At 37.1% G+C, this 25476-nt stretch overlaps 1 protein-coding gene across 3 annotated transcripts in view; it reads right to left on the bottom strand.

The window, feature by feature from the left end:
• Positions 1-602: 602 nt before the first annotated feature.
• The window catches only part of LOC137278305 (dmX-like protein 2), a 96310-nt gene continuing 71436 nt past the window's right edge, over positions 603-25476 (bottom strand). The window contains exons 37-47 of one of the 3 annotated variants that reach the window (XM_067810556.1): positions 24043-24153; positions 18757-18881; positions 17349-17523; positions 15548-15565; positions 11128-11188; positions 10360-10490; positions 9499-9576; positions 8874-9018; positions 8298-8387; positions 7757-7884; positions 603-7084 (exon numbers count right to left, since the gene is read on the bottom strand). In XM_067810556.1, coding sequence (XP_067666657.1) covers positions 6875-7084; positions 7757-7884; positions 8298-8387; positions 8874-9018; positions 9499-9576; positions 10360-10490; positions 11128-11188; positions 15548-15565; positions 17349-17523; positions 18757-18881; positions 24043-24153 — 1272 coding nt within the window. In that variant the 3' untranslated portion in view covers positions 603-6874. Of the gene's footprint in view, positions 7085-7756; positions 7885-8297; positions 8388-8873; positions 9019-9498; positions 9577-10359; positions 10491-11127; positions 11189-12675; positions 12852-15547; positions 15566-17348; positions 17524-18756; positions 18882-24042; positions 24154-25476 lie in introns of those variants that run through there. The other 2 variants (XM_067810557.1, XM_067810558.1) reach the window with 2 other exon arrangements.

Here is a 25476-nt window from a genome sequence, read left to right on the forward strand (position 1 = left end):
TATTTTAAGAATTCCACAGTAAGAATATGCGCTGAAACATTATGTTTCTCAACATAACGAAGTTGACATCCATAAATTCATACCTTTATGTGTATCACTTCTAAATGCCATTCAAAGACTACTGCCTTTCCTTCTTCCATTCTTCATATTGAAAGTAGAATTTCAGTAAAGTCATAACAAGGCTTGAGACTACTGTCACGTTTACTGTAATTCAGGCAAAACATATAACCAACAGATGCGAGTACTTTTGGGGTTGATTCCGCAAGGGTAAGCTGAAATACTGCTGACGTGACCATCTAACTCATACATTTGCTTTGCTAAGAAAAGAAGTCCTGTCCTGTCCTGTCCCATTACATAGTTCATATGACCTAAAAATTACAACCATCCACAGGTTCAGTTTAAATCATTTACACAGCTTAATTTGCTTAATATATTTCTTGAACAACGTGAATTTGAACTGATTCATTTAAAATGGAATCAGCTGAAATCCACAGATCAGCAGAAAATTGCTATCCCTGACCAATTCATCTATTCATTTTCACCCACACACTTAAGTAATACCATTTACGTATGATGACAAAAAAATGAAAACAACACCTCACTAACCATAAATTACCTTTTTAATTAATTAATTGATCACAATTGCATTTTCATTCATAACTGGCAATATACGATAGAAGCGTCCTCTGTAACAGGGCCGAATGGTGTTAGGACACACAACAAAAAACAGGACTACAGGTGTGTACAACAACAGGACACCTATGTACACTGTTGCAGGTTACTGTACACACCCAACCAACACAAATTGTACAATAAGTCCTCTGTAGGTACAACAAAAACAGTGGTATAAGGAATGAAGTAGCAAACATGTTTAGTATCAGTAAAACCCTATATTGCAAACACCTGTATCATTCTTCATCATTTCCTTTTTGCCCTTCAATACCCATGTATACAAATGAAAATAAAAAATAAAACAAACTAAAATCTTTATAAATCTCTGCAATAGTACAATATTAAACAAGAAAATTCCTTTCCGACAATCATAAATACATATAGACAAAACATTAATGTAATACTTCACACGATATTAGATATGTAAATTCACATAAATGAAGTGCAAGAAATGGGTAAAGAAAGGTTTTATGTATATATGAAATATTTCTCTATGACACTGTAGATTGACATAGCACAATAATTTTAGTCAAACTCATCAAGCACTACAAAATATTACCAAACTGGAATGATGAATAAAGTTAGTCTCCCTGGGGACAATTTCCTACCTCGATGTAACCATACCGCAAGTTGTTTTACCTGTTACAGAACAAGAACTCAACACAGATTAAACATTGACAAATTCCTTATATAAGTAACCAATTAGAAAGAAACTAAGGTCCTTTTCAATTTGGTCAGCGTCACTGATAGCTCTTTATTCCGATACCACAAAGCCACAAGTCAGACTGAGTTACCAATGTGTATTTCCATGCTTCCATCACTGTTGAATGAACCTTCATTGTTTAAATGCAACATGCCCTATTTCACAAGTATAGACTACCTGGTTTGTCAAAACCCAAAATTGTGACCACAAACAATGCATAGGCATTCAACTGATAATACATATATCAAATAAACAGCACACACATAAAAGTGCTAAATTTACACCAGGCTTCAGAAACCAACTGATAAATGGATGAAATCCTTCATGGAAACAAATATATTGAGGTTAAGATACTAATGACATGACATCAGCTGACATGATTGTTAGAAGTCCAGTATTGTCATCTGCTAATTAACAGCTCATATATATCTGGGGCTATAATATGGATGAGAAACAACAATTATGCAAACGTGTAAATCTGTTTGAATTATGTTCAGTATTCTAACACAGCTGGTAATAATGGACTGACCAACATACTCCATACTCTTAATTTGTGTGATAATGATGAACAGGTGAATACTTGCACCCTAGAACATCAACATTTGAAACTAATGGAGGTCTTGGGCCCCCTACTACAAAGTATGTTAGCACTAAGGTGATCATAATTCCCAAACACAGGCTTATGATTCTCTGAGCACTAAGACCACTCTGATGAATGGGGCCATGAAGGTGTTTCCTGTAGTGCTTGTATCTAATACTTTAATACTAAGGTAATTTTTAAGCATAAGTTCAACTACTGTCCATCACATTGAGATGCACTGACAGGTCATAGATTTTCGAAGCTCTCTTAGTGCTAAGGTAGTTGTAAGTGACATACATTAACATTTACTTACAACTATCTTAGCACTAAGCGAGCTTAAAAAATCTAGGCCCAGGCTTTTATCTTTGAACCAGGCCTAGACTCAACATGATTGTAGCCCAAACATGTGACTCAAAAAGACATTGTGCTGTTGGTGCTGAAATTGTTAGTGTATATCAATAGGGCAGTTGATATCTACCCCACCAACAGACACGAACATATTTTCCCCTTGGTCACTCGTGTCTGGATGAAAAATGGATTTAATTTGATTATACATTTTTCCTTCTGTTACAATTACTCGTTACACTCATCTGTCACATTTGCAGCTGTCAGTACTTCTGTCATCATCTTAATTCAACGTAATCCTACCATGATATACCCAGAGCATTAACATCAATATATGTAGAACAGGTTGTAAAACATTTAGGACAAGAACATCAGGTGTAGACACTCACTGTTCTAACTCTCACACTGTATCACAGAAGTAACGAAAGAAGTATACAACCTTGAGATGGAGCCTTGAACATGTACATCATGGATGCAGATCACACTCAGGTGCATACATCCCTACTTCATTAACTATATACAAACCAGGATAAATAGGTACAGGTTATCAAACAGACAACTACACTAGGTGTGTGCTGACCACCACTCAACAGCTTATCACTTCACAGGTCAACTGTTGACTAGGGTATTATCCGCTTTCAGGAAATGCCTAGACTCTCAGACAACTAAGAGATGCCACAGACAGGACTAAGATTTTATGCCAGTGTTGACAACTTCCCGCATTGGACAGACGCTGGTTTTGACAGCTTCCACAGTATAAATGCCGATTTTAGTCTCAGCTTTCAAACCATAACTATTCATATAGATTTATACTGATTTTAGTCTCACCTATCAAGACAACTATTTATATAGATTTATACTGATTTTAGTCTCACCTATCAAGACAACTATTTATATAGATTTATACTGATTTTAGTCTCACCTATCAAAATAGAGCTATTTATATAGATTTATACTGATTTTAGTCTCACCTATCAAAATATAACTATTTATATAGATTTGTAGTGTGTCTTTTTCATTATCAGTAGTAAGAACACACCTGAAACTATTAGACAACTATTTTCTATAGATATGAGTACTTCATGATCATCGTCAGGGATGCACCAACGGCACTTAGTCAATAAAATAAATAACTGTAAATACAGATGATATGCCTCATTCTCCATCCTATCATAACCCAAAGGGATACTGAACAACCTGCTTGTAAAGGGCATGGTGCTATACTACATACGGATCCCTCTGAGACTCTAGCTGGTACAATTGTCCTACATATGGGATGTGTTTATGTATCAGTCTGTGTGGGCAGTTGTATCTGAGCCTGTAAGTAACACTTCATGTCAGACTGTATACTAGACCATATCTGAGACAGTATATAGATCATATATCAGGCTATATGTAAGACCATATCAGGCTTTATATTAGAAAAAATATCAGACTATATGTGGGAACATATATCAGACTGTATATATGACCATATATCAGACTGTATATATGACCATATATCAGACTGTATATATGACCATATATCAGACTGTATATATGACCATATATCAGTCCATATACGAGACCATATATCAGACTGTATATAAGACAATGTTCAGACTGTATTAGACCATATGTACATCTGAAGATTAAGACTTAACCAGACTGTACATAGACTACATAACAGACTACATAACAGTCTGTACATAACAGAGTGTAGAAGACATAAAAAAAGAAGGTCAATAAGAGTGTATTATGAGCCTTTCAATCAGACTGGGTACAAATATCCAGTTTATCACTATAACAAATCAGAATATGTTGGAAACAAAAGGCAGAGCCAGGATTCTGATGTGCATACATTGCCATGAAAGTCTGAAATGTTGAAGAAGAAATTAACGTGGGACAAACACTAACTGGACCCAACTGAAACCAGCTCTGAAGACTGCAATCTCTAGACTGAACGAATAATGGACTCAGTATAGGACCTGTCATCTGAATCTCAATCAGTGATTTTACGTGACTCCCTATTACATTGTCTCACTCAAGTGAGTGAGTGAGTTTGGTTTTACGCTGCTTTTAGCAGTACCCCAGCAATATCATGGCAGGAAACACCAGAAATGGACTTCTCACATTGTACACATTTGGGGAATGAAACCCAGGTCTTCAGCGAGATGAGCAGATGCTTAACAATGAGGTACCCCACCTCAGTCTCACTCAAATGACAATATTCCTGTTGTATAGAGTGCTTACGTATCAGAAGGGACTTTTCATGATGTCAATGCACTTCCACTGTACATCTGGCAAACAACTACACTTCTACTAACAGCTGGTTTGTACAAGTAACATTGTCTCAACATCAGAACATGTGCAGATCACAAAACAGTACACAAGCGCTGCACAAGGGCAACAACTATTTCATATCTTGTGAAAAAAGTGAAACATTATCTTATAAACATGTCTTACAACAGACTCTATTATGCTTTCTACAATGAAGAAACATATAGATGTTTATCAGACATTCCAATGGTAATACTCAAGGTCCACCATATGGTGTCCTGATGAAAATGATAACAACATGGCCGACTGGTGGGCAAAGGGGGATCACTCTGTAACATTTCATCATCAAATATAAATAAAATTATTCACATAACTTTTAAGTCCCAAAACGTATACAATTATATTGAGAAGAGTAAGGTTGAGCTTAAACAAAATATTCATTTCCATTGTGAGAGCCCAGCTATGTAAAATATACAGACAAAATAAAATCTAGGGATATAAAACAATAAAGAGAATAAAATACAGAGAGAAAGTGAAAGAATTCTGTACAAATGACTAGAAAGTTTTTCAGCGAACCCTTTACTGCTGAAGCCAACTGGCCAAAGTGCACACTTCACTTCCAATCTGTACAACGATGTGCAACTCAATACATGGGTGTCTGTATTTACAATATATTGCACATGAGATCAAAGAGAATGATGGAAATTACATCACTAGCAGTTCATACCATTTCACTGAAATCATCAGATAACATAATGAACTTGAGAGAGTATCCGAGTATTATAATATATACATAATATAAATAAACAGAATAGCGGACAAGAATATACTTTATGAAGCAATAATGTGGGTCTATATTGATTCTACACTTATTCTTTAAACAGTTAATCGTGATCGACCACCAGTGCGTACAAGTTCACCTTGTATATACATGTTACCTATGACAGTGAAAAAAAAATCAACATGAGGTAACCGAATAGGACATTAATGTGTAATATCCAAGAACAGCTTCTACATACCAGTATGATACCTATTGCACAGGAGTTTTTGTGTTTCCATTTTGGCATCCAACATTTGAAGCCTCTCAGGGATCGAAATGTGTTGGAAACAGATCAGTTTAATTATTCCCTTCATTTCCTTCAAAGTTGCATTTCAGTCTACTAACAAATGTCACTAAATGATTTATTTATTATCATTATTGCTATTACTGTTGCTGATGTTATTACTGTTATTATCAAGGTAAACCTTTCAGTGCTAATTCTTCTAACTTGAAATCTGTTTCGGGGAACATATTTTGATAAGACACTCAAAGATACTATTGGTATACAAATACTTTTCAATGAATATTCCCATCTGGTGTCATAAGTGCCTACCCTAGGATACCACAACTAGCTATTGAAATTGTCCTATTCCTATATCAAACACATCAATTCACTCAACAATTGACTAATACTGTCCCTATCATACCAAGAAGTAAAATATAGCATATTTATCACAACCCTCCAATCACTGTAGAGTTCAGATGCTCTGCAAGCAGAACATCCCTAACATATCAACAGCATTTCAAAAGTTTATTCTGTACTGTATTCTGAACGCACAAAGAACAGACTTTGTCTATACTTACCCTAAGCTACAATATATTTCAAATGGGATTATCTAGCATTATACCTCATTGTGTGTTCTATTCTTACTACCTTATCATAAATCTTACCAATAAAAAAAACTTTGCAGGACACAATGACACACATTTTAGCTAAAAAGTTGTAATGAATATAGTATATAGTAATGATATTGTTCTCACCTAGTATTATACCACTGATAGTACTGTTCTCTAGTCAACTAGCTCACTAAAACCATCAAATGTATAACGCATTGGGCTTTCTCTCTAAGATGGACAATGACCCAATAGTCTAATACGCGTTCTGGTCACAATCAGTCTTATAACATACAACTTTGTCTTTCTGTCCATGATGGTTACAGAATGAATGAAGTTAGCTAGTACACAGTCCTAGTCACTATCAGCTTCATAATCTACGACTACATACAATAATCTGACATTCCCAGATCTAAAGATCAATTCAGCCTGCATGAAAACTCATCATTAATGCTCACTGCAATCTCTTGGAACTGCTCTACACCATCCTGGCTTGTCTGATCTTCATGTCACCAGGAAGGTTTCCTAAATTACAAGTACATCAATCATTTTCAAACAGGAACAAAGCCTCCAGTCTTTGTGACACCACTGTCTACACTATCCACATACAAGTGAGAGTACATGACTTCACTGTCTTCAAATGTCTACATCAGCATGCTGGTCAAGATGGCCAAGTCTGGACGATGATATCTTTCTCTGGCAACTGCCTGAATTTCATGGAGCCGTCCACCCCACACGAGAACAGGTGATGACCCGGGCCCAGAGACACCTGGGCAACCCCAGATGTGGACCCCACATTCTTGAAGAAGGTGCTCTTGCTGTGCTCTCCAGGGAAGGAGAATAAAAGTTGATGAATATCGAGGCCCCAGACCTGAAGGACAAAGCAACAAAAGATCACATTCAAAGGCTTATACTTCACAGTCCAATTCAGAATTAACAGCTTTAAATTTGGTGAACTTTATACGTAAATTGTCATTCAGTCCTACTGGAGCATTCAAGTTAAAAAAGTTGTTTAATTTCAAATACTTTTAACTTTCCAAACAATACCCTTTCAATGCCTGATAATGTTCATCATTCAAAAATATCTAAAATCAAATTTGAAAGTTAAAATGTCTTCCTGAAAGCATGATGAGTGTTTTAATGTGCAGTTATGGACATGAATATCAACATGTAATGCAAAACCAGTGTACTTGACATTTTGACAATGTCTGCAATCTCCGAACCTGGTGAACTCCTACAATAGAATGTGTTTTGAACACAGGAGAATACAGTAATGCAACAAACTATGTGACAATGATTCCTTATTCTGAAAAAATAATCTGGCTTTCTTTCTGTAGTTTGGTGCCCCCAAAATACAAATTAATATGATCTGGCCTTACACCAAACAAATATATCCACAAATTATCAATCAACACATCAATTTCAAATTTGCCCAAACACTCAATACAAGCCGGCAAATGTTTGACCGTCTGGTTACCATAAAACATAGAAATATAAAGAAAGTCAGATTCCAACATATAACAGCATACAACACAAACCTCACCTTGACATCGCCCTCTGCAGATCCTGTGACAAAGTATTCCTCTTCACTATCCATAGCAAGACATTTGATTGGTCCATCGTGAGCCTGGAATGTGTGTCGCATCTGTCTCTGACGCATGTCAAAAATACCTGACGCAAGCTAAGGAAACTGTTTTCTACAGTTGGAGAATGATAAAGGTAATCATCAAGCACACATCAAAACAGCTGCTCAACTACTTACACTATGGGTTATTTTAAGTTATATGCAGTATTTCTACCTATAAATCATAGTCTAGTGGTTGTCATGCTGAAAAACCTGGTTTGATGTCCCACAAATCATGTCCACCACTGTGTTGTGGAATATGGTTAAATGTAGCATGCAACTAAACTCACTTGTGGATGGTAGTCAGCAACATGCAAATGTAGGGACAATATGAAACATATCAGAGCTTAGGGTCCTGGTCTGTATTGGAAGAAATCAGTAAATGTAGCTTGAATTATTGATGAAAAGCTTCAGGCCAGGGGATGATTTCTTTAGGCCAGGGGAATCCTAGAAAGGATACATATTTCTCCCTTCCTGCCGCCACTGATCAGCATCTGGTGTTGTGGGGCGTACACAACAGCAGGACTCCCATGTTCATGACAGGTGAACGCTGGAACAGACAACAACATTGATTCTAAAGCTGTCCTAAAACCTTTCACATTAATAGCTCACACTTTAGAGACCATGGCCTTTGAAATGTTTCATCCATCCAACAGATGGAATGTAACAGAAATCTTTGAATATGTAGAGCTAGGAGCCCAATAGTTAAAACACTGAAACAAATGCACGTGCAATATGTGATGAGTGTTAACTTAGACCAACCCAACTTGTTCGTGGTGTTTCATCTAATATGCATGTCCCCTTGTGGTACAAACCAATAATAATGATTTGAAACTATGCATGATCATTTGTTAAACAACGTTTATCCTCAGTTGAATAAAATTCTAAGATTTAAATGTGCAATTGGCAAGGTAATACTGTGTGGGTTTATTATCTTATTTTCACTTTATTCAATTTACCTTTTTGTTTAAAGTGAAATTCATTGGTACATTTTCATGGCAAACAGACTCTAGATGAGCAGCTACACTCCACTCACCATGCACCAGAGCACTCCGCTGAGGCAGAAGTGTGTCCCACAGACAAACATTCTTGCTCTCTGACGAGTGGCCTGCTGTGGCTATCAGACTTGATGAGCCCACAAATGTGAAGTCACTGGTGGTCTTGTTATGACAGCTCAAGCTCTGCATGTCAGGTTGTGAAAAACAATTTTATTTACACAAATCCAAAGAATGACACATCATACTGTCTGACAACCATGAAGATGGCTAACAAATTACACTTATCAACTTTGACATAAGTTTCCAAGGGCAACAGATAAGGGACGTACAAGCATAATGTACACCTGAAAATCGATGATGTAAGACATAATATAACATTTTAAGTGTACCATGTACGCACATAAATGCCTTTCTATGTTTAACATATATAAAGTTTAATAGTTGAAAAGTTGTTTAATGTCATTTATAACAAGCCACCTCACCGGCTCACTCACACAAAAATGTGTCAGTACACCTTGAAAATTCTCAGTACACCTCTACCTGCGATATGAAATGTAAGCACACCAACATCCCCAGAAGTTGTCTGGAGCCCTGGTTTCAGTACATTTAGCATCTATGTTATTCATGTCCATACCCCTACAAGTGGAGCTACAGAAGTCTTACCATTATTGGTTTGTTGAAGTTGCTGCCAAGGCCAACCTGCCACAGACAGATGGATCCCTCGATGTCGCTTACACAACACTGGAACATAAAGGATCAGTATCAGGTGACGCCTAGCCCTCACACAAACTCATCACTCCTATGACTTTATACGACTTGAGTCCTGCTGCACATCAAAGCACATGTGATTTATGTGGTCTCACCTTAGGCCACAATTGTTCAAAACTGCCTCTGTTCACCCAGCAGAAAATGGGTACCTGGTTGGATAAAGTCATGTGACCATAACCTTCTAATGCTTAACAGGCAGCCTACGTTATTACAGCATCCAATTAGCAACTAGTCAGATGGATAGTAAGCACTCTATAAATGAAATATTTAAGCACATATTACGCCCAAAGCTGTACTCATTACTGTTGTCATTAAGTCATACCAACATAATCAAACATTGAAAGTGAAATTTAGGTAAATGAGGGGGAAAATTTATATATTTATCAGATGAAGTACCTAAACATGAATGTGAAGTATGTATCTGAGTGATCTATCTATGACATATTTCCTTATTCATGCTAGCCTTGAAGTCCTCTTGACTCGAGAGACTTAAAGCATCACATCCAGTAATGAAACAAAAGAGGTCTTCAAGGGAAGTAATCATGACTCTTCGGGGAACCTGCTACCTGGGAGTTACCACCCTTTGATAAAAAATTATTCCATACTAAGAATAGTCTGTAACACATTATGGTGTCAAGGAGGAAAGCCTAACACAACTCAGATGGAATGTTTATGCCAACAATTACATCTATTCATGTATTCAGAAAGCATGCTGGATTTAGTATTCTATGTTGGCAGCTATAAATAAAAGTTTACCTTGTTGCCCTGAGCATTGAACAGCACCTTGGTGACCTTGGGGAAGGATCCCTGTTGTCTGAGGACAGTTAAAGGCTGAGCATGGCCCCATTCCCAAAGCCTCACACTACCATCGGCACTGCCACTCAGATCTGCAGTCACAAACACACACATGTAAACAGGTCACTTGAATCCTCCCACAGTTTCACACTACCATCAGCACTGCCACTCAGATCTGCAGTCACAAACACACATATGTAAACTGGGCATTTAAAACTTCACCCAAACACACAACAATTAGCACTGCCACTCAGATCTGCAGTCATAAACACACATATGTAAACAGGTCACATGAATCCTCCCACAGTTTCACACTACCATCAGCACTGCCACTCAGATTTGCAATCATAAAGACACTTCACACTTATATCAGTACCTCAACTTGACATACAGACATACGTCATCAAGGAATTTGAACCGATCCCTGTAAACAAGATCCTGGCTCACTCTGCACCTTAACTGGTTTACTCAAGTCCAGCTGTCACAACTGGAAGATGATTATAGCCCTGTTTGATACCCAACAAGTAAAAGTAGTTCATGAATTTTGTCCTCATTTTTCAAGGGTGTTCTTCATATAGAATTTTAAATTATACCCATATGATGAATTAGAATGGATGGATGTTCTTCATATAGAATTCTAAATTACACCAGATTATAGATCAGATTCACTAATCCTCAAGCTGAAACTTCAACAGTTCTGTCAACAGTCACAGAACTTGTTTTACTTACAGTGAGGAAGATGGGGGTGGGATCCCATACGACGTACTCCCACAACCTGTCGCCGCAAAATCTGAAAAACATGACAGCATGAGACATCCACCACCAGGCATTATCAAGCCACCAGAGTGTCACTTAGAATATCCCTGCTCAACAACATTGGAAAGATTAACATTACAATATAACAGCTTCAAAAGATATCCCCATCTGATTTTTTATGATTTATTTAAATAACAAAAGTAATATCTGACCTGAATGTTATGCATTACATTCATATTACACTGACTGTACTATACTACAAATGAACAACAGTGGATGGACATTAGGTGTCACAGATTATACTGGTGGTGAGCAAACAATGACATGCCATGTTGTGGAAGTGAATGATGGGCGCAGGTCAGTGCCGTGACAACATACATGACAATTGTTACCTAAACACACTGCTGTTCCTAATACTACAAAGTCTGTCAGCTGGAGACATTTACGTCATGGTGCTGACAGACTTGAACCATAATCAGTGTTTAACCTAGAGTTCAAAACCCTTTCAAGAAGAAGGTCTCAGGGTCCCATTTCACAAGGCTCTCATAAGCCTAAGATCTCATAACTTTCCTTGCAGCATCCATAGCTTCTGTGTTACAGTATAGGAGGTACAGTGGCTATGAGAAAACTTACAAGATCTTAGGTTTATGAGAGTTTTATGAAACAGGGTTCTGGGATCCCAGTCCCCTCCTTACCGAGAAAACAAAGAAAAAGTTCTAATCTTGTCCACCTCTTGTAATGAGCACTTCCCCCTGTTTCCCATGAAGCTTTCCACTGATCAAACTCATTAACTACGAATACAGGTATGTCAGAAATTATCAAAGATATGTATTATCAATATAAGTCAATATAATCATCAAAACCAAAGTGACAATCATCCAGGAAAACAAACATGGCACATGCTCTAAAAACGTAATGTAAATCAAAATTCTAAATATCATCATTTCATAACAATTTTTTGTGCTAAAGGAAATCTTCATAGTATATACACAAAGACAATTTGACTAATGGTTTCCAAACTCTTTACTTTTTCAATATGTTTCAGGGCAGATGTTTGTGATTTTAACAAACTTGTTCAGAAATGTTTATCAAAAAAATAGAGAAGATGAAATCTACAAATCTCATCCATCTCCTCTAATACAAGAGCTTCTAAAATGTCTCTTAAGAAATTGTGCATACATAGCTACATTGACTGCATAAATGAACACAACGAAAGGAACACACTGTGTCAATGGAGACAACAAAGTGGATACTTTTTGTCATAGTGCTATAAAGACTGTGACAATGAATAAAACATACTGAATACTTTGTGTGATCACAATAAAAACAATACATTGTGTCACACTGCTAAACAACATCAACAAAGGAAATGCATCGTGTTACAAAGCCTTAAAGACTTTGACAATAACACAATATAAGGAATACATTGTGTCACAATGCTATAAAGATTGATCATGAACACAATATAAGAATACATTGTGTCACAATGCTATAAAGAATGACTATGAACACAATATAAGGAATACATTGTCACAACGCTTTCAAGACCGTGACAATGAACATAATAAAAGCAAGACAGACAACACTGAGATGTGGAAGCATGTCTAGCTCACCACGCGTATCAAGCGTTTACTGCGGTCAAGCACAAACTGGGAAAATGCAGGATTGTGCATCCCAGGAAAGTGCAGTCCCTTCACCTGCCCTCCCAGAATAGCATACACAGAGGAAGAAAATACACATTAGTTCAGGGCTTAAATGGATATAGATGACACACTAAACCTGAAAAGATAACTGAAAAATTACCAGATTAACAAAAAAGACCAAGTTAACAACACTTCATCCTACACATATCCATTATTTAATAGGCAAGTCACAGAGAAGTATTGAATTTTCACACACCAAATCTCAACACTGCAGCGCTATAACATTTATGTTATAGTGAGTAAGTTTAGTTTCACGCCGCTTTTAGCAATATTCCAGCAATATCATGCTGGCAGACACCAGAAATAGGCCCTACATATAGTACCCATGTGGGAAATTGTGCCCATGTCTTAAGCGAATTGAGCAAACACTTTAATGACTAATCTTCCCCATCAACCCTTTTGGGTTTCAGAATAAGACATTGACAACAGACACTGTTGGCTTTTCTTAACAAGGGGACTACTTGTCAGGCAATATTTCATATTTTTGTGCTGCCATATCCAGCAATATTGCAGCTATATGACTGAGGCCAGAAAATAATTAGCCTCCACTTAACAAACCAGTGACTGATAGTATGAGCAACAGCCCCTTTGACACACAATACACCACGCCATGGATGAGACAATTTATAGGAAGCCTGTTCCCAAAGGCTTCAAAGTTAAACATAGGCACACAAGCCACCTGCAGGACCATAGATATACAACTGGGGCAATCACTTTGAAACATCAAACAGATGCAAGGTTTCCCTTAGTCAAGACACAGATATAATCCTAAGGGAGTTGAGAATACTGTCTGAATACACACTAATAAACTGCATTGGACAGTGACGTCATGTACTGTCAAAAGGCCTGTATTATTTGCATTCTTGTTATTATAGTGTGAGTGAGGTTGGCATAATGCTACCTTAAACAGTATTCCCGTCACATCCCAGCATTTCAGCCAAATGTGGAAATCCCGTAATGATAATGGTCATTGATGTTAAATCATGAACACACATGAGGTGCTTACAGCCCTTGAAACATAATCATGGCAAACCTGGGATAAGAGTATCAAATAAATGTACAGCACACTGCATTACCAGAGATGAGAAACTCCTTAATATCAGACTCTTTGAACAATGTCAATGACAAAGGATCATGTAGTAGGATCATAATATAGTGTGATGTGTTATTGAAGGAACCCATATTTCAAAGTAGTTCAGAAGAGAAAACTTTGAGCAAGCAGCATGAACGGCAAGTACTAACAACTACTGAAGCCATGATATCAAATGAATGCTTAATTATGAAACTAAAGATGAAATGGTACCTTGTGTACACATAGATATTGTTATCTACTAGGTGTACTATCATTAATGCTACTCTTCTGTATGCAGAAACTAAGGGCTGGATGGTCCCTCTGGAGTACATACATGTATATTTTCCTTATCTTCTCGCTGTACCTCTATATACAGAAGCGAAGTACATGATATTTAGAGAGAAGTAATCAAATAAAACTGGTCCATGTGTGAAACCATCAAGGTCCATGAAACTACACGGTTTGAATAGCAAAAGAAGGGTATAAACTGAGGGTACGAGTCTTCAGTCATAGGAGACAAAAACATTCCATGAAATTCACAGATTGAAACAGATTGAACAGATTCTTGATCCATCTGTTTACAAGTGTTCTATGCTATTATATGTAAATTCTGTTCCTATGCCTTTCTCCAAAGCAAGCAACCACATCAGACCACATTCTTAAACAGTTCAGCAGGATACAAGAGGCTGTTACTGTAAAGCAGCTGAAAAGAACATGGGGAAGAGACACGGAGGACGACTTCTGCTTGTTGTGCACTGTCTGGTCCTGTGACTTGCTGACCAGATTACCCATCTGTCTACCATGGTCATCAGACAAATACTGATGTTTACTTTTTCTGACTACACATTATGCAGTTTCAGTGTTGGTAAATGATTATGATTCTTAGTTGTTCCAATTCACAGCAAACTGAAGATGGTAAAGATGAGTGACCAACCAATGCAAAACCAAGACCTGTTTAACAAAACCATCTTTGCACTACAATATCTACGCTGTGACAGTCAAATTATTCCTGGTTTGGTACTGAAACAGATTCAAAAAGCAAACAGACTGATTGTCATTTAATAATACACCCTTCATCCACTATATGTAATAGCTACACTATGCTCATATTATTCAATCTTGCTTGGCAACATTGTAGGGATCTATACTGAAATGTTGTTAAAACAGTATATAAAATAATATGGTAACCATAAATCAGTTTCAAAGAAATGTCTATCCAGCTGATCAGAATTAGGAATGTTCCAATGCCCGAACATATTTTTTTTAAAAAGCAAGTGCAAAGATTGCTAGTACAACAATGCCTTGGTTAGAATTTCCCTCCCAATTATAGCCATTCAGTAAGTTGATTACAGACCAAAATGACAAAAGCACTTGATAATGTACAAGAACTATCCAGGTGTCCTTTTCTTCACAAAGAAGCTGTGACACCATGTGTTCATGAAATGACTTCACCTCTGCTCTGGTGATTATTATCACAAGAATGAAATGATAATCCAAAGCAAGAGGGGACCACAGTACCACAACATACAGACACAAGGATATGTAGTATACAAGTGAGAGAGAAAGAGAAAGAGCAATCAGGGTTAGGGTCAAGGTCAAGTACTCGGAACAGGCTCACCTGTTTTGAAAATGGTTTCTGTAAGGCACAAAAGCATGGGGTATGGCATCAGCTAGTAATTCTACAGGATATTTCATATTTACTTCAAACAAACTGTTATTGAGACAGGTATATGAACAGAATATGTTCATTATACAGAGAGGGTAAAATCAACAGAAAAATCTAGTAATGCTATGCACAAAGGAAGAGCATTCATCTCATACAGGCAGTGAACTTAGCCAGCAAAAGTACAGATGCTACATGTCATTTACAAGATACATTAGTTTCCAACACTTGCTGTATAAATCATTTCTCCTTCTTTTCGTGCAGCACTGCAATCAGTAAGTTAATGGATACATGATGGTAGTCAGTAAATAACTGAGTCTGGACTAGTGGATAACTTCTAACATCACTGTCAGCCATGAAAGAGTTCAACACCTTATATAGTCAGAAACCCAGTGTCTTCAGCTTGACTAGCTACAAGGAACCCTGAATCAAATCAATGTAACATATCCTTTCTGATCATATTATTATGTTCTCCTCCAACTGGCCAAGTTCACTCAATCACATAGGAATATAAATGATACCTGATAAATGATCTATGCTATATTTCAGACTGAGGACATTCTAGAACTGTTATGTCAGAGTGCAACAAAAGAGGGAGTTGCAAAGGAGGTAAGCTATGCAGGCAGTGTTAAATGTCTGTATCCTGACACAAAGACCCCAATCAAATGACTCATATAACAGGCACAATATTTACCCTCTTACCTAACTGACTGTATTAATATTTACTGTGCTGGAGCTAAATATGAAATATATCTTGTCAAATGGCTGCAATGCATGTTGCCAATCATCAAACTTCTAAAAACATTTAGCCACTGGAGATATATCTATGACCAAAAGTAAGAGTTCTTGGAGAAGAACAGTGTAATTTTCATGTGAATTTGGATTTTCATTATAAACAGTGTAATTTTCATATGAATACAGATTTTCCTAACAAATTTTAATCTTCTCAAAGTGGAGAGATATTTCAACATTCAATCCCACATCAATTAACTCATGTCAATTTACTACAAAAATCTCTTCCACTTAATTGGTCTTGTTATCAGTCAAATTTGAATCACATCTACACTTCTTCATATGAAAAGGGCTTACATAAAATTCAAACCTGGAAATATTTAGGGACATTTCTTGCAAACTAGAGACATGATATTAGGCTGCATGCATGTCTAGATACACTGCCCAGCCATTAGGTGCTTTTAATGGAACAGAGTGAGTCAATGAGTGAGTGATTGTTTGCAAAAGTTGGTCTTACACCTCTTTCAACAGTTTTTCAGTCATCATGAAGCATCAGTTTATGAGAGGATGAAAACATGAAGCTGGACTTGTCATGGGTGTTATCACTTGGAACTCATAAAACTGACAAAGCAAGGATCATAATCAGGAAAAACCTTGGATTTGAACTCCTGACAGAGGATCCTGCCACGTCTGATCAGCAAACTGAGCACACAGCCTACATGCCACCGGTCTCCCCATTTACAAATCACCCAAGGTTTTGATAAACACTAGCCATTATCAAAATGTGTGAATTTTAGCTCAAAAAGAAAAATCTCTGACTAATGTGAATTTTAATATCAATATCATCTATAGTATTCAACAGAAACACACCAAACAATATAGGAACACCACAAATACCCTCATCATTAAAAATATTATCACAAATTTCAAAGGTGATCATGTACAATATGGAGAGAAATAGCAAAGCACATGATAAAACTGCAAGCAAGAGAAATCATGATGTGAAACACTGTATAGTACGTACCACGCTAGACCCACGGCCTGTCTGGGCCTGTGGTGTCCCAATAGACATGGATCCCGGGGTGGAGGGGTAGTAGGGGGTGCTGGGTGTTTGAGAGCCACTCTGTGGCAGCATGGGTCCATCTTGAGGGGTCTGCACCACCAAGAAGTCTGGGACATCAGACGGTGTGGGGTGTGGGCTGGAAGTCATACAACAGTTGTTCAAAAGGAAAAGATATGTTCAAGCCTTGGTTTCTAGACATCTCTGTGAACCTTGAATCCCCAAAAGGACATCAAGCTTACATTACTTGATACCTCTTTTCACCCTGAATGCCAACGAGGACATCAAGCTTACATTTCTTGACACCTGATTTTACCCTGAAAGCCCTCAAGGACATCAAGCCTATATTTCTTGACACCTACTTTTACCCTGTATGCCCAAAAGGACATCAAACTTGCATTTCTTGATGTCTATGTTTACCCTGAAAGCCCACAAGGACATCAAGATTGCATTTCTTGACACTTCTTTTTACCCTTAATGCCAACAAGAACATCAAACTTATATTTCTTGACACCTAAGTTTACCCTTAATGTCCACAAGGACATCAAGATTACATTTCTTGACACCTACTTTTACCCTGAATGCCCACAAGGAAATCAAACTTACTTTTACCCTGAATGCCCACAAGGACGGCAAGATTACATTTCTTGACACCTACTTTTACCCTGAATGTGCACAAGGACATCAAACTTACTTTTACCCTGAATGCCCACAAGGACATCAAGATTACATTTCTTGACACCTACGTTTACCCTGAATGCCCACAAGGATATCAAGATTACATTTCTTGACACCTACTTTTACCCTGAATGCCCACAAGGAAATCAAACTTACTTTTACCCTGAATGCCCACAAGGACAGCAAGATTACATTTCTTGACACCTACTTTTACCCTGAATGCCCACAAGGACATCAAACTTACTTTTACCCTGAATGCCCACAAGGACATCAAGCTTACATTTCTTGACACCTACGTTTACCCTGAATGCCCACAAGGATATCAAGATTACATTTCTTGACACCTACCGTACTTTTACCCTGAATGCCCACAAGGACATCAAACTTACTTTTACCCCAAATGCCCTCAAGGACATCAAGCTTACATTTCTTGACACCTCTTTTTACCCTGTATGCCCACAAGGACATCAAACTTACCTTTCTTGACACATCTTATTACCCTGAATGCCCACAAGAACATCAGACTTACGTCTCTTGACACCTACTTTTACCCTGAAAGCTCACAAAGACATCAAGTTTACATTTCTTGACAGCCTGATTTCTCACAAGGACATGGAGCCTAGGTTTCTTGGCACCTGATAAGCATGGGACACTGAAGACCCCATTCCACCATGATGGCCCATGAGCTACTCACTTGCGGATACACTCGATGTCATACTCAGTCTCATCCTCCAGCCATGTGGGTGGGTGCAGGATTGCACCGATGTCAAGCTCCACAATCTCCTTTTGTGTTGACAGAGTGATGCAGTTGAGGTTGGCCTGTAAATACAGAGAGAAGACCATGTACACTCAATGCTACTGTCTCCTCCTTCAACAATGTCAATATGACCAGTGATTTTCTACAGAAGCTAACTTGATCTTATCATCATTTGACAGACATCCTTCAACATCATCATAAAATTGAGTATGGTTTTAGATTCTTCAATGACAATTCATCAGTGACCTTCAAAATCAAAATCAACCAATCAGAAACCTTTTAGGCAATCATAACTCTAATAGTCTGACGAAGACTTACAACAGTCTCAGTAAAGAGCCCCAGAGAGCCACAGGCTTACAGAGCTTTCCTTGGATTGATCATATTGCTCTATGGTGGTGTTCAAACTACATGCTGCACCTAAGGCAAAATCTTTTGATTCTTTTTCTTGCTTATTACAACCTTGACATTTACCCTGTAATGAAATTCCAAAAAGGTCATTTATAATAGACATTGTTTTCAATGGTTTTATTCAATAGCTGACCATGACAACAAACCTAAACAATAATCAATGTTAATGATATTTCTGACTGGACTAAACTTCAGGAACTTCCTGAACTCACTGAAACTTTTCCATGCACACCCTACTTTAATAATTCTCTTAATGATGATCCTCAGATCATGTGAATGTTTGTTATTCAATATTTCAATATATTTCTTGTTTTACAGATTTTTGTCTTCAGAACACCTAAAACCTAAAGACAGGATGAAAGAAGCAAAAAAATATCACCAGTCTAAGTAATATTCCTTTCAAATTCTAAAAGTATTTTACTTTTGGCAAGTTTATATTTCTGGCCAATAACAACATTAAGATATTATTTTTTGAGGTGGGAAAATGATCAATATTATTTATTTTTGTGTCTTATTTGTGAGAGAATACAATGAGCAGATCCTAAAACAAGAAATAAAACTGGTCTGGCATTTGGAACACATAACAAACGTACTCAGTGATCCTGATAATTAGACTGCATACAGGGCATCATGTATAAACTAGAATAACTTCTCCACAAGACTGACACCTTATTTGACACTTTATCTGAAACCTTGTCACATTCGGAATGTATGAATTTGATATGAAGTCATCCCAATACTGCAGCATATGACCAAAAACATCAAACAGTTTACTATACAACAATGGCATTATGTTCTGGGGTTGAATGAAATCAGCACATTCAGAACAGGACACTGAATTTAAAAAAGCAAATTTCCAATACATTTAATGTGACAATGAAATGTAGATCTTAATTTTTTCATTTCTTATTGTTTTTTATTTATTAAAAAAATACCAAATAATAATAAAATAATGATTACCAAAGGAAAAACTTCATATAATGCCACAGTACATGCAAAGTATGTGGTAATATGGCCACTGAAAAATTTAGAACTTGTTAAGTCAAAGAGCAGAAAAAATGCTGACATCATTGGTTCATTACTCCTGGAGCACTGTAATTTTCCGATCACATATATATATAACTTTATAACAACCGACATAACTCTGTAACATCCAATGCTGACTCAAGCAGTATGCACATGTAGTATGATAAAATGACTACAGTTACATCTTAAAGTGAGGGAACTTGTCATGGCTGATGTGCAGTCCAAGCATGTTCACACCAAGTGAACAATACAGCTGATCTGTGGCCCCATTCACAGAGTGTTGATAGCACTATGATATTTGTAAGCCAGTGATAAATTATATAGCTATGAAAGCACAAATGTTACAAACACTTTGTGAATCAGGGCCTGGTTTGTTTAGTTCTGGAGTAAAGCTCCTTTAAGAAACATGAAAATGAGAGACGGACAAGGGGCACCAAGAATTGGCTTTTCTCAATCCACCCATTTGAAAATTCAAAATTAGAACTCCATGATGACAAGCTTACACCTTAACTACTTGGCTACAACATCTTTCTAAAGTTGATACATTGAGTTCCCTCCAGACTGATGAGTATGATTAGATAATGAATCCGACTTTTCTATGACGGTCACATAACTTGAAGTATAGTCACTTCACAAGTAAAGGCAATTTAACACACTAATCTTTAATATCTTTGACATCAAACAACAGCTAACTTAATACCTGTTCATTTCAATATACAATCATTATGGTAAGATAAGCCATAAAAGTAAGCAATATAGATGATACGTTTTAGAAGCCAAGAGTGCATCAGTAGATTATTGTCATTTTAAATGAAAATACAAGACATTAGGTTTCCCTTAAAACACTACTCATGATGTCTTTCAGAAGTTGATGACCAAGACGTTTTATGGATTAAGTTTCTTTATTCTTTCTATACAACGTTTCGGGCTCATTACAGATCCCTTCATGTGGTGAGGGGATGAAGAGTTCTGTAATGATCCAAAAGTGTTGTGTGGAAAGAATATAGAAGCTTAATCCGTAAAATACCTTGGTGTACACTCATGATGGTTAACAGACCTTTAGTTGGCATTGTGCAAAATGCATTATAAGCTTTCGAACTAATTTAGATCAATATTAAAACGTGAACTGACTAAATAACATTGTGGATGCAAGCTGGATATATATACGATAAAAGAGCATACACTCACACACATTTATATATATATATATATACATAGCAGCAACAAAAAATCTTCCATTCAAAGAACTTTCAAAGTACACATAACACTAATTAACACTGCCAGATATACAAAACACATCACCCTAAAAAAGAAGATTTTTCTCACAGTTGAGATTCAAAGACCAAGATGAAGTCTCGAATAGTTTATCATCTGCGAGGGAAGGTCATCTGATCATAGAAGAATGTTACCACTGGATGATATATTAATATTTCTCTGTCATCGTTTCAGTATGGCATACCTCTCCTTGGTTAAAATGTTAGGTCAGTTTAACTGCAGACAAATATCAGCTGACGTAAGCGATATTTTTCATTCTGAGCTAACACATCTGTCTCAAACTACTGAGCATCCTAAAGCAGCAGCAGAAACAAAGACAAGAACTCTACACTGTCAGTACAGCAAGCTGGAAAAGCAGGAACATGATTTCACTCCAATCAACAAAGCAAAATGAACAGAAACATCAAATATAGATAGTACATATCAGGGACAGGTAACTCATGCAATAACCCATTCTGTTTCCCTAACACCAGATCATTCAGTTATGTTACAATGTTGGTGAAAAGAGACAGATCCTTGACGTTTCCACTAGCTGAGATAAAGTGCTGATGAAGTCAAATCTGGGAATAGATTCCAAGATCAGCAGATCCTGCAAGGCTAAGGGAGGTAACTAGACACAACGATTTAAGTTGACTGTCGATTTAAGTTTATTCTGGATGTAAGACTATATCTTATCATTCACAAACATGATGTCAGGTTATAATCCCTGAAAGCAGCCTCAAATAAACAAGTCATGCACTGACACCAATATCAGAGTTTATATTACACAAATAACACGCAAACATGCAAGAGGAAAAGACAATGATTTATGGAAACAAAACCAAAAAAAATATTGAAAACTTCAGCATGTCCACATCTTGCTGTGAATACTACCTTCTGCAATATGCAATCTATTATATATGACAAGTACATCCAAAGCAACAGGCTACTACCACAACAAAACAAATAGAAAAAGGGTGTTAGTGACACAAAGAGGAAATTAAATGGATTAAAATGAGTAAAACTGTCTTACATTACTGCAAGTGCTAAAGGTTAGCAAGGGGAGATAATTCCTACTGACCAATGTCAAAGAATTCCTGGTAGAGCCCCCGATTCCCGGATAGATTGCCCAGCCGGAAGAACTCTACACAAACAACCAGGGAGGAGCTGATACTAACGTACTTACTACAACCCTAGAGCATGACTCTACGCCCACTGGGTACACAGGTTTACCCTACACATACACAGAACAATCAAAGCATCTCTACATGAAATCGGAAATGAGTTAAAAGTTCCACACAAACAATTCAAGCTTTATCTTCAATAACCCATTTTATGTCTGGGTATTCTACAAAACAGCATGGATAGTTGTTCTGACATTTAAGTATTCAGCTGTCATTCAAACTGCACCAGTAAATCATAGGTCATTCAATTTCTGAGAAAGAATAAGCAATAAAATTTATGTATTATTACTCAGGAACATCAAAACATTCAAACAAAATTACTGAGTTTCCTTACTTTTTCTGGTTTGTTTCCAGTAGAAAAGGAACAAAAAACAAAATAACCTGTGGGTATACTTAAGAAATGGATTCATAAACAAACTAAAGTAAAGTTCCATGCCTCAAAAATAAGAAATTTGAAAACGTTGAGAAGAAAACATATAAAGTTTGCAAGCTCAAATAATAATAAGAGATTATAACGGTAACAACAATAAACGTTAACCCTTCACATCTACAAATCAGGATCAACTTTTAAGAATCATATGCAGGAACACACCATAAAAATCAAATTTGTACTTTATATGTTTGGTTAATCAGAGGATTCAAATCATAATAAGAGATCCCTAAAACTTTCCACAAAAAACTGCATCACTGTGAAAGGAATTATGAAGAAAAGGGTACAAAAGTAGGAACTGATTGTTTCAAAGACAGATTTTGACAGGCCACACAAAACTTAGTTTACCAACTGAACTATTACATGCGGGGAAGAAGATTTGGGGCAGAAACGGAGGAAGAGTAGACCTGGACATCATAGAAGGCCACGATAGAAATGTTTACCTCTTCTATCAAGGACAAGGACATCATATTTTCTAAAAGCATGTCTTAATTGGAGCACAAGGTGAACAGCTCTTGAGACAATTTTTTTTTCGTTTTCATTAACTGCAATCACAAACCTTTTCAAATGTTCAACATAAACCAAAAACTTGATATTAAATTCTGCTACTGTGGCAAAAATATGAGCGTTCTTTCAACACAGAAATATGTCATTTGTAGATTAAAAGAAAGAAAATGTAACAAGTTTGTTCCCATTTCAACATACAGCTGTCAAATCAGCAAGTCGATGATCAATGTTGAGAAAACTCTACATAATGGAACTAAAATAATGAAAACATATCTAAGAAAAACTGACAACAAATTTACCTGCAAACACAATAATGAAACAAAGAACGTAATCCTTGTAACAAAACTGAACTTTAGTAAGTCATTATTCATCTCCTGGACTGGACTGTGCTGTGTTATAACTGAACATAGTTACCTGGTTATTGGCAAATGCTGTGATGATGTCCTGTTCTTTGTGTATGATCTTCATGGGATCAGGAGCCCTCAAGGTGTCGTTTTGTTCTGTGCTGGTTGTCCTCATGGAATCCTGACAATAGGATGAGTGGTTGAGTGAGTGGGTGGGTGGCTGCGTGAGTTGCTGTGTGAGCGGGTGAGCGAGTGTGCATGGTATTGCATCGCTTTTAGCAATATTCCAGTACTATCATAGTGAGGGACACCAGAAGTGGGCTTCAATACTTACAGGATACATATACTATTAGCACACATATCCACAAAAACAGTACATGCTCAAGATGATGGTATTTTTTCCCTCGATCATTAGATGTCAATCTCAATGGCCCATTGCATTATCAATCTAAACTCTTCAGGGTGCATACAACTCTTGCTGCCACTAGGCACTCAGAGTTATCGCAACTTCCTTTCCTCCACAGCTGGGTGGCCTGGGGCGCATTGTGAGACGTATAGTCACAGCCCAAGTTTACTGCATGTTGCTGTACCCACAACTAGGTGCACTGGGTTGTGTACTGTACACTAGGGGTTGTGACAATACTGAAAGTGTCTGAAAACAAAATTGACTCCATGGTTTTATCAGCCAGTCACAGGTGGGCTTGATTCTGTCAGCTCCGGCTCGGTGGATCACTAGCATGGCACCTTAGCCAACTTGCCCAACTTGCCCAACTTGCCCACCACGCCAAGCAAGCGTAGGAAAGACATTCGGGGAGTTGTGTGTAGTGCTTTAAGCTGATTTGCTTGTTTAAGTGTTGTCTAATGATGTAATATTTGAGCAATACTGCAGCAATATGACATCAGTCTGAAAATGAATGAGTCTGGACCCGACAATCCAGTTATCAATATTGGAAGCAATCCATGATGTACACAGACATGTAATCAACCCAGTCAACAGTGAACTATTTAGTCACCTATTATGAGGAACACAGGATACTGCAAAATCCCAACAAGATAAGCACCTTTTAACAGTATTTCAAAATGACAGCGTATTCAGTTAACGTGGTAAGAATGTAGGCCCTTTCACTAAGGGAGGCAACTCCATTCAGTGATCATGGCCCCTACACAATACTCAGGACAGGTAAGCCCATACAATCAATAAAAACCTGTAATGGTTACAGCATTCAGCTGTCATTTAGCTTTTGGGATTACATTAATTCACATGTCTGTTTACTTTTCAACAAACATTGGCCAGAAGAGTTTTACATATTTCTAAAGTAAATCAGCCCAAAATGGTTTAATTTCAGCATCTGCCTTGTATTATCTCCCAATAATATACTGCAAACATTATTTACATTAAGATTGGCTACAGTCTGATTCACCAAATATATGAATGAATCGTAACAGCTTCACACTTCAGACAAACTTCAATAAGTTCAATAAAATTACCAAGAAAAATTATATA

This window comes from Haliotis asinina, chromosome 3 (genome assembly GCF_037392515.1).
Source record: "Haliotis asinina isolate JCU_RB_2024 chromosome 3, JCU_Hal_asi_v2, whole genome shotgun sequence".
NCBI lineage: Eukaryota > Metazoa > Mollusca > Gastropoda > Lepetellida > Haliotidae > Haliotis > Haliotis asinina.